Consider the following 10,758-nt stretch of genomic DNA (forward strand, 5'->3'; position numbering starts at 1 on the left):
CATTGAGAGTAAAGTCACATTTGTTGTTGAAAGTGCCATGCACGCGTATTCCCTCACCACATAATTGAAATGCCTTTGAAAGTTTGCCCTTTAGCAAGGAGGAATCAAACCTCGAAAGCCTTCCAGTATATAATAATAGCGTGTATCTGCGGGCAGGCTCGGGCACTGAGAGATAATCCCGGCCTGAAACTCACACCACATACAGCAAGAGAGGGATCGGAGGAGGAAGGCAGCAAAAAGAAGGATGTTTTAGTTTTGTTTGTTACTCTTTGTTTGCATCCAAGACCTCAGCGTGGGGGGGTTCAGAACGACACAAGCCCTGAGAGGAGCAGGAGAGAGCCCAGAGAGAAATCAGGCTTTGAGGTAATATATACATTATATTTCTGTCTTTATTTTCAGCTTCTTGAAACCCAAACAGTTATGATTCAAAATAATAATAAAAAAACAAATTTTAGTAGCCTACCTCTATTCCATTAACTCATCACATTCACTTAGTTTCACCTTTATTCAGATTGAAGTCGCAGAAGCTTAAGTAAACACATCATCGACCTTTTGACAAATAAGACAGCACAGAAAGAATCAGTCACTGAATTAAATATGTATTTCTTTGATGTCTCGCCTTACAGGGATTTCATTGTGCCTGGTGCGGTACAAGTGCAAAGGAGCACTCGGTAAATAGGATTCTCTGGAAGTTTACTCTGAGTGGAACTGCCATTGATCCCAGAAAACAATTCCACTTCCTCCCCTGCTGCCGGAGAATGCTTCCCAGCAAAAAATAGAGAACCAGGGATGTAAGAAGAAAAAGGGAGGTGGTGGGGGAGAGAGGAGGAGGAGGAGGAGATGGAGGAGGAGACAGAAGGCAGGGCCATGGGGGGGGGGACTCTCGTGATGCCCAGCTTTTCTTCTCGTGCCCCCCGTGTTGACTAACAGTCTGGCTTTGGGACGACACTGAGCTCGGACACCGTCGTCAAGAGGCAGCTCCTGTCATTGTTCAAAAGAAGAAGGTGGTCCCTCCATCACACTCGTCCTCACCTGCCATCTCACCAGGGCCTCTGACATGGAGCCTCTACCTCTTTAGAAGCAGCCGCCCAGAAAACTCTCCAGCAGAACAGCAGGTAAGAAAGCAAATTAACTTATCACAAGTTAGAAGACTTGCAGATGTTTGGGTAAACGCTGTCCGCATCCCTCTTCAAGACTGTATTAGTCTCTAAGGGAGACAGGACACAGTATCTCAGAGGCCTGGTGTATGTTTGCATCGTCCCCGTCGTCCAGGCAGGTACAGCTGCCCCCCCACTAGCTCCCTCTTCTTTCATCTCGCTCTGTTTGTCTTCTCCTACTTTGCCTTCTCTCCTCATAACTCCCACACGAGTCAAATACATTCAAACAAAGACAGAGCCACCTGCAGTGTGGGCAAACTGGATTTAGACTCAGAGAGACTGTTTCCTGTCTCTTAACCACCGTAATATGCCAATATATAAAAAATTTGGAAGTGTTTTGGCTCTAACTAAGGCATACAGTCATACTGCTGTTCTCTAATCTGAATTGATGATATGCATGGCTAAAAGTAATCAAGTAATCAATCAACCAATAATAGAAAAATGCTGGAAAACTGAAGAAAAACATACTTTTTATTAAGGAAGGTTGCCAGCTCAGAGGTAAACAAAAAGACAAAGGAGGGGAAAACTGCACACAAATAAGTCTAATTTAATGTCTTTATTCAAAAAACTAATGTCAGAATATCCTAAGAAAACATATCAATATGACAAAGTAGAAATACTTCATAACAAGTAAAACCTTGTGTTCAAAATGTTGCTCAACAACATGTATAGTTAAAAGTATTCCCTACGTATAGATAAAATGTGTCGTGCATTATACTCTAACACTCGATTATCAGTGTTTTACCAGATTTAATGTTATAGTTTGACAGTTACCTATTTCTTTTCTGGTATAATTTACTAAATAACAATCAATCAAATATAGTTGTATAAATATAGTGGAATAAAAAGCACACTATGTAATTTCTGAAATGAGATTGAGGATAAGTATTAAAAACATTCAAGTAAAGTGCATGTACCTCAGAGTGCTTAACTACGCTGTAAGAGTCATTTCAAAGATGTTAATGATCCATCACTTCTTAAAAAATTGATTCGTAAAAGTGACATGATTCAAGATTTTGTTTTAAAAGCCATTAAAGTATCGAAAAAAGGATCATCGCTTCAATCAGCAATCTGAGCCGGAGCCGAAGTTCTTCTATTTCACACTGAGGACAATCTGACACTAAAAGGAAATCAGCATTTTTGCAATAGTGTGAATAAAGTGTCCTCAATAAAAAAGCAATATAGCCAGATGATGTTGCAAGCTATATAATCCAATACGTACATTATTACATTTTATCACAAATAAGATAGACTTCAAATGATAAAAACCAAAACAAACATCCAGTCTGTCACTCTCCAGGAATAGCAGCAATCCAGATATTTCAGTCAGCACGCGTCTTACACAGAACCTTCCTCCATGAAAACGCCTCGCAGCTGTCTCCCCTGACGGCTCCAGTGTAATGCCATATGCAGCCAAACAATGGATCATAGCAGGGCTGTGGGTCTGTGTACAGTATGTGGGCAGATGAAGAGCCAGACCGCCATGTAAGGTAGCAGGCAGCGCATCGGCCCGCCGGCTTCTGCTGGTGTGACTGATATATGGCAGCCTAGATCCACGCTGGCCTCTAAGGGCTTGACGACAGGTGACTCACACAAGTGGGACGTTTTCTCCCCCACATCCCACATCAGACGCACTTTGTAGGTCACACTCGCCCGAAGCCCACCCTCTCCACCAGACCCGATACAGCCAAACTTAAACGTGCTCATCCTTGACCGTTACGCCGGCACTCGTGGGGCCGAGCAGCAGTTCAAGTTCGAGAGGCACGCTCCAAATGTAACGGTTGAACTTCAACACATAAGTGCAAATTGTCGTTCTAACACAATAAACAGGCCTCATCTCTCCCCATAAATGTCTTCATTATGCCTCGGCCCAGAAATCAGTATTGATCCCTCGGGCTGGTGGTAATAAAAGTCACTGAGCTGCATTCTGGGTATGTTTGGCATCCTGTGTGCAGATCTGTTGATTTGAACTCAGACTGACGGAGCTTTTGTACCGAGAATCGAGCGGCTGTGTGGTTTGGTTTGACTTGTTCCGCGAGCTCAAGCTGTGTCTGTTCCACTGAAACACTGCTGAGCTGTCACAACGCTGCGACTTTAAGTGTTGCTGGCAGAGATATTTTGGTTCGAGAGCTGCTGGCACATGGGCTCCTTGTTTGGGATCATTTAATACGAGCTGCCACGTACAGTTTGTATATCTTAGTGACTCTGCTAAATCAGGGAAACTCCTATAGAGTTATTAACAATCACGGGAATTTAAACAACAAACAATGAAGCTAAGCAGAATCTGGCTCGGAGGCAGTTTGTGGATTCGGACATTAAGTATTCATTGGATTGTGTTGTGTAGTTATGTTGTTTAAAAGAAAGAGGACGAATTAAGAGAAGAGGTTTACAGATGAATAACTCAGGATTGTTTTCCCCTCTACTCTCCTAAAAAGCCCATCCAACATTATTTTACCTAAAATGGTGATGACTGTGAGATTTGTCATTTCTGAACAACTTTTCCCATAAATATTAATCCCCAAAAAACAGCAGTGGTCAGTAAGAAAAAATGTACAAAATTACAGGATATTGGTGTTACATTAGTTCTTGTAATAAATGCACGGCAATGGATTCCATAAAATACCCTACTAAATGAGTATTAAAGGTGGTCTATCTCCTGAGGCCACCATGCCAAATTTGGGTCTCTCAAATATTTTTAGATCCCAACTTCAGGGGCCCCTCCATTGTGAGTCTGTGTGAGCGAATAATTCCCTCTCGATGTCAAATACTTTTTTTCTGGGAAAGAAATGACTTTTCTCTTTCTAATGAGCACAGTACATGTACTTGTCACACAACGTGGCTTTTAGGGCTGGCGCGTTGAGATGTGATGGAAGATTGCCAAAAAATCGACTCAATCTCCAGCAAATCCTCTCACACATGTAATAACACAACTGCACTTTTCCTTCCACTGATGTTCGTCTAAACATACGTTCAAGGGAAGCAGGCAAAGGAAATGTACACCGCCACCGGCTAATTGTTTGTATTTTTATGAGGATGTCGCGGAGACGGCCGTGTATCCTGATCCTCAATGAGGATCCGGAGTCTGTCAAGCGTGGCATATGGAGCTGAAAGATGTACATGACTCAGGGGTTGTTTAAATCAACCCGGCCCCCTGTTGTTCCTGGTCTGTGGATTCAGTGCAGGCGGAGGGGGGACCAGTGTTGGAGACACAACTGTTTAAACTCATAGGCAGCTTTTATTTTACTTCTCTGTTTGGAAATACAAACTGAAGAGTTAGAAATGTTGGAAATGCAAATAAAAATGACACTAACATAACTGAAACTGCGCGTCACGTTCAACTGTGCAGTAAAACACATCGTGATGCGCTCCTATAAAACTTTAAACGCCTGGCTGAGGGGCCGTCTCATCCCACACTGAAGGAGAGTCACTGCCCTCTAAGGTAAAACCGTGTCCAGCAGGCCGGAGAATTTATCGTTGTGCTACAGGGTGAAGAAAACACACTGCCTTTATTCCTGTAGCTCTGCAGCAGACTTCACTCCACACTGGTGCAGTTTGGTGGCTGCGTTTTCCTTCCCTTTACCTCTGTGAGCTGCCTGGCTGCCGTCCAGACCAGCTGAGTGTCAGTAGGCCTCTGAACGGAGAGTCAAACACAGCCACATTCACTGGGGCCAGTTTGACCGTGAAGTGGTGAAATCACTGCAGTTATTGGCTGCACGGTTCCCACAGTGTCCGCTTTGTCACTCTGTCACACCAGTTTATCATCTCTCGACGACACCTTTCCAGTACGTGACGCCCACGTGAGATCATCCCTGTGCAATCTGCTCCATTTGCGCAGCTCACCGTTCTGAGCGCCTCATAACCAGATTGTCCATTACTCCTCCTTTACTCTACCAGAGAAATGATAAACAAATATGACAGCCGGGACGCTCCACAGGCAAACCAGACGGCTCAGCACAGGGCACGATGTGTCTCAGTAAATCCCCGGTTATTGCCGGGCTCTCCGAAGGCCAACTGGAGTGCAGGTATCACAGAGACAGAGGTGGCAAAAATATGCTTTTAGAGCCGACAGGTTCTCTTGGCTGCCACTTTTTCAAACTCCCCTCCCTCTCCCTTTAATACCTTGTCCCTCTTGTCCTTCGGAAATCATATTGTTTGAGATTGCTTCCTCTGAGAACAGGAAGGGGTAGTCGAGGGAAAGAGACGAAGACAGCTGCCTTTTTCCTGGCAGGTCTCATATTGTCATGTTTAGCGCTTTCCCACGGCTATAGTGTTTCTGTTTATTGTTTTCATATTGTATCGGTATAAGTATGATGGCCCAACAGTCCCCTTATGAAACCACATTAACATAACATTACATGTCATTTTGCGGAATGCATTATCCAAAGCCACTTACATTCAAATTCTTTCAGGGGCCATTTATAGGTTCAGTATTTTGCCGAAGGGCACTTAGATTGGGAAGACTGAGGATCGAACCGCCAGACTTCTGGCTGGAGGACGACCCTATGGATTTAAATTTGGATCTGCACCAAATCTCACACACTCGTAAATATCAGTCCCCTGAATATACATGAAAATGACGTGAAAGGGAAAATACTTGTAAATTCCTGGATCCATCACCTGATACTGATCCACACCAAAATGGAATGGAATCCCTTTACCCACACTGCATCTTTCCACCAAGTTTCGTCCGTGCTGTAGTTTTTACGCAAAATATACTCAACTGATTGCCTTGAAACTCTATGGAGCGCTGTGTAAGGGGCCTGACCCAAGAAAGAACCCGTTACTTTCAGATAAATAGATCCAGATAAACGGGAAGATCCACAGGTATTTTTCAACTTCATTTGACAAAGCAAGATGGTGCATTGCCTTGGTGGAGATAAACACACTCCCTGAGCAGCATATTTTACATTCAGGAGCATGAGATGATATTTCACATCACATATTTGAACTTTGAATCAGTCCAGGAAGAGATTTCTTTGTTGCCAGGGTCTGAGTAAGTGCGGAAAACCGTTGTCAGTAATATCAGATAAAAAAAAAAAAAACACAAGACCATTTTAATGTGTACCTCCTGTTATTGTGCAGGCTGGACACCTCACCTCCTTCCCCTAGACTCCAGTTCTGTTTCTGATTTATTCCAGTAAAGATCATGAGCTTTATCCGATCAAGCCTCTGGCGAGTTTTCTCAGTTCCCAATTCCCTAAACTGAGCGTCCAACTGGTCTCCAAAGGTGACCATCAAGCGGATATTAGGTGCATACTGGAAAACAAGTGTCACACCGCCGACTTTCCTGCGCTGTGCACTGGTGTTTATCAGCCCTGGGCGTGGATGGAGTTTCCTCTCCCACATGTCCTGGCGGGGGTGTTTTATTTGCCACCTCCCCATGTTGTAAAGATAAAGAGCACAACGCTATGATTTTTCCATCTTACTGCCATATATATACTTCACAGAGACACCGAAAGAGGGGGAGAGACAGACAGAGAGACAGACAGAGGGTCATGTTCATTTAGACCATCTCTCTCTCTCTCTCTCACACACACACATACATAACCGGGCAGGCAATTCAGATCCCGGCACCCACAGTGGACTATTTAGCAGGATCTCTGTGGGGACATGGACGCGGCCGCTTATGGATCACACATGGAGGGAGAGGAGGGATGGTAAGAGATAACATCAACTCTCTGTTTGGCTTTTTTTTCACTCTCTGTTAGTGTAATTATTAGACTGTGTATCCTTTCCTCTACCTGGCAGACCATTAAAGTACCAGTTTGTTTTCTATGGCTTTGCCGTGGAGGGCGGCTACTTCATGTGTGTGACGTGTTGGAAAAACCTGTCAAACTGTAACTCTCAGCCGTTCTTTCTTTATGTTACAACTCGTCTGCTCTTTGAGCTCCAATTGCATAGAAAAAACTGTAGGTAGGCTCATCAACACGGTGCATATAGATGTCCTAGGTCATCCCTCACTGGAGTTTGATGAGTTTTCCTTAACCCCTCCATGTTTGGTTCATACCCAAACTATCACACTCGTACATAGACAGACACGCACCACATAGATGGAGGAGTCTGATTGAGGTTTGAGATGGTTTGGATTTGCGGCTCGTACGAGGGTTTAGTGGTTGCAGCGGACATCAAGGTCCTCGTTGTGAGTGACGTCTGCTGGTTAACGTGCCACAGGCCAGATGGAGCTCAGGCAGGGTCACGGCATCAGGAGGACAAAGGTTTCCTGCTTTGATTTGCCCAGCGGCGGCCAGTTAACCTCTATCTGTCATATGCAATTTGGAATGGGAAAAGAAGGAACTTAGAAAAACAACAACACACATGACATAATATGACATATTTCTCTTAAAACAACTGGATTATTTACTTTTATGTGACTTCTGAACTTCCTCTCCCTCCCTCCCCCTGTCATTCTCTTTCTCTCATGGGAAAAATGGCTGTTCTCATGCCATAGTGTCCAGTCCTCAAGCACTTCACAGACAGAGAAGCTATTTTTATGTATACGATGCTACACACAAACACGCCGAGGTCATTTCTTCAGCAGGAATGAGCAGGACCTACAGATGCCTATGACTGATAAACTGTATTTATCTCTTTTTCCTTCTCTCCCTTCTTCCGTCCCCTCTCCACCCCAGTGACTTCACCTTTTCACCTCCACCACCCCCTCATCTTGAACCCTCTCTCCTCCCGCTCTGATCTCTGTGTCTCAGGTGTGTGTGTGCTAGGCCTGTGAGCAGCAATGGGGGACTGGAGTCTCCTGGGGAATTTCCTAGAGGAGGTCCAGGAAAACTCCACTTCAGTCGGGAAGGTCTGGCTCACCATCCTCTTCATCTTTCGCATCCTTGTGCTCGGCACAGCCGCCGAGTCCTCCTGGGGCGACGAGCAAAGTGACTTCCTGTGCGACACTCAACAACCGGGTTGCACCAACGTGTGTTATGACAGCGCCTTTCCCATCGCCCACATCCGTTACTGGGTGCTGCAGATTGTTTTCGTCTCCACGCCATCCCTCATCTACATGGGGCATGCAATGCACACGGTGCGCAGGGAGGAGAAGCGGCGGAGGATAGAGCAGGAGGAGAGGGAGGGAGGAGGTGATGGGGAAGGAGACCTGGAGGGGGAGAAGGAATACTTCCAGCAGAAGGAGAGCGTGAAGGATTTGAAACCTGTGTCTAATGGGATTGGTCGTATTCGCCTGAGAGGAGCGCTGCTGCAGACTTACGTCCTGAGCATCTTGATCCGCACAGTAATGGAGGTGACGTTCGTCGTGGTGCAGTACATGATCTATGGGGTGTTCCTCAAAGCACTGTATCTGTGCAAGTCATGGCCCTGCCCCAACCCGGTCAACTGTTACATGTCCCGGCCCACAGAGAAGAACGTCTTCATCATCTTCATGCTGGTGGTGGCCGGCGTGTCTCTGCTGCTCTCTATTTTGGAGCTCTACCACCTCGGCTGGAAGAGCATGCAGAGGTGCGTACGCAGGAAAATTATAAAAAGGGACAACCAGAGAGCTGTGACAGTGGCCGCATCTGCAGCCTTGGAGCAAATGGGCCTGCCGAGGCCCCCAGCCACCTGCACCCCACCCCCTGACTTCAGCCAGTGCCTGGCAGCACCAAGCTCCATGAACCCCATGACCTCCATGGCCTCGCATCCCTTCAACACCAGGATGGCGCTGCAGCAGAACTCTGTCAACTTGGCCACCGAGCGGCATCACAGCTGCGACAACCTGGAGGACGAGGAGGACTTCCTGAGGATGAGATACGACCAGGCACACATGGAGATGCCCAACAGTTGCTCCCCATCCCCCAAGCTGCACTCCGGCTACATGAAGGACAAACGCCGCATGAGCAAGACCAGCGGGAGCAGCAGCCGGGCTCGCCAAGATGACCTGTCAGTGTAGAGAGAGTGTGGAAAGACTGACTGACAAGGAAGAAGAGGAGGGCGGGGTGGACCTTTCGAACCAAGATAAAGTGACTTGTGAAAGTTTTATTTCTGAATGAGGAAGAACTGATTAACTACGCAAACTCTGGCATTTGGGCCTGACACTTAGCAGTCGGGCCTACAGACTGTGGAAGGCTACAGAAGATGGACTGACAAGCCACATTATGAAGGCACACGGAGATCTGTGAGTGGACCATGTGAACTTGACGTGTGAAACCTCTGTGAGCAGAGAGATTTAAAAAAAAAAAAAAAACTGATAACCAAACTGCAAAAGGAAAACAATGTTGAAATGAGAACAGGGTAACAGGTGTGATACCTGTGACTATTGCACATTTTTATGTTTTACCATAAAAACTAACGGAGTGAAAGAGACCAGAATGAGGTGCTGCATGGCGCTTGGTGTGAGCGGACTTAGGGAATCGTTCATAGTAAAACAAACTATTACACACATCTCAACTATTCAATTAATTCTGGATCAGCCTGTGAATTTAACAATCAAGAGTTTTTTCTCCCACAGCAACAGTTACACAATGCAAAGAAAACTTGATGTACAATAAACTGTGAAGCTTGCTGCATATTTGCAGTGAATGAAGGTTAAGTGCCTTATGAAATATGTAGATTAAGAAAACATCAATTTCCAACACATCTTTTTTATTTGTTTCAAGAGCCATGTTACTCTACTCAAACGGCTTGTTGACCTGTTAACCTGATTGCACTACACAGCACCTGCAGGTCAACAAACGAAAATGTTACTGAACAATTATAATCTGAACGAGTGTGAGTGAAACTTTATTCATGATTCATATGTTTGACAGGGGCCTTGTGCAGAGGTGGTAGAGAGTATGTAGCCAGTTAAAAGAAAAGAGAAGGTCCTGCATGGGCGGCGGCTAAGAGATGATCCAGCCACACGGTGGCAACATTGCACTAATGTTTTTCACTTGTTTTTCTCCTGGAGCCATTGAGCGTATACTGAATTTGTCCGTATGCAATGTGTGTTTTGGTCCATTACTTTGAATGTGTTTCATTTCATTTCTGTTGTCTGTTCTTATTGTTTGCAGTTTGTGAATGAACATCCTTGAAAATTTTGTTTTTTTCGTTTAATCCTACATATCCACACAATAATCATTCTGCTAAGAAACCAGAGATCTAGATCAGTCTGCTGTGCGCTCACTGCACTTGTTTCACAGACATTTATACGGCAAATGTCTTCACTAACCCATCGCAACTCAATAAATCATCAATTGTCAAACTGTTGCTCTCAGTATGTGTGATTTTATTTTAGAATATAGGACAAGAGGGTGAATATCCCTTATATGTTTGAAGGTCTTCTGCGCAATTTAAGTTACAACTGCCATTTATTAACTTGGTCATTATTCTTAGATTTCAGTGTTTTCTACATATCACCGGCTCAGATATTAGTACTCCACATGTGCCAAGTTTTTTAACACACAGCTCTCTGCATTATATTTTGAGAAATTTACAAAGATGTTTAAAAACACCCAATCTCACAATGTTAAAAAGCTACATATGGAAATGAGGTTACCAATCAAAGAATGAGAAGAAGTCTGCACAAAGTGAGGCCATTTTCAGCTGCACACTGATGAAGAGCAGTCATCAGTGCTTTCTTTTTTCCGCTTGTTGTCACCAGAACCAAGCGGCAGGTAACAGA

At 44.9% G+C, this 10,758-nt stretch overlaps 1 protein-coding gene across 2 annotated transcripts; it reads left to right on the forward strand.

Moving 5' to 3' along the window:
- Positions 1-860: 860 nt before the first annotated feature.
- On the forward strand, positions 861-10,343 carry gja5a (gap junction protein, alpha 5a). Of its 2 annotated transcripts, none has more exons than XM_053440538.1 (2): positions 861-1,115; positions 7,787-10,343. In XM_053440538.1, exon 2 carries the CDS (start codon positions 7,891-7,893, stop codon positions 9,046-9,048), a length of 1,158 nt encoding a protein of 385 aa, XP_053296513.1. In that variant the 5' UTR covers positions 861-1,115; positions 7,787-7,890; the 3' UTR covers positions 9,049-10,343. The 2 variants fall into 2 exon arrangements, with proteins under 2 accessions (XP_053296513.1, XP_053296514.1); XM_053440539.1 differs by lacking the exon at positions 861-1,115 and adding an exon at positions 6,519-6,814.
- The last annotated feature ends 415 nt before the right edge of the window (positions 10,344-10,758 follow it).

This window comes from Pleuronectes platessa, chromosome 14 (assembly GCF_947347685.1).
Source record: "Pleuronectes platessa chromosome 14, fPlePla1.1, whole genome shotgun sequence".
Taxonomy (NCBI): Eukaryota; Metazoa; Chordata; class Actinopteri; order Pleuronectiformes; family Pleuronectidae; genus Pleuronectes; species Pleuronectes platessa.

What these genes read in the sequence shown, in the direction of transcription:
- gja5a (XM_053440538.1), top strand. Translation starts at nt 7,891, where the DNA reads ATGGGGGACTGGAGTCTCCTGGGGAATTTCCTAGAGGAGGTCCAGGAA.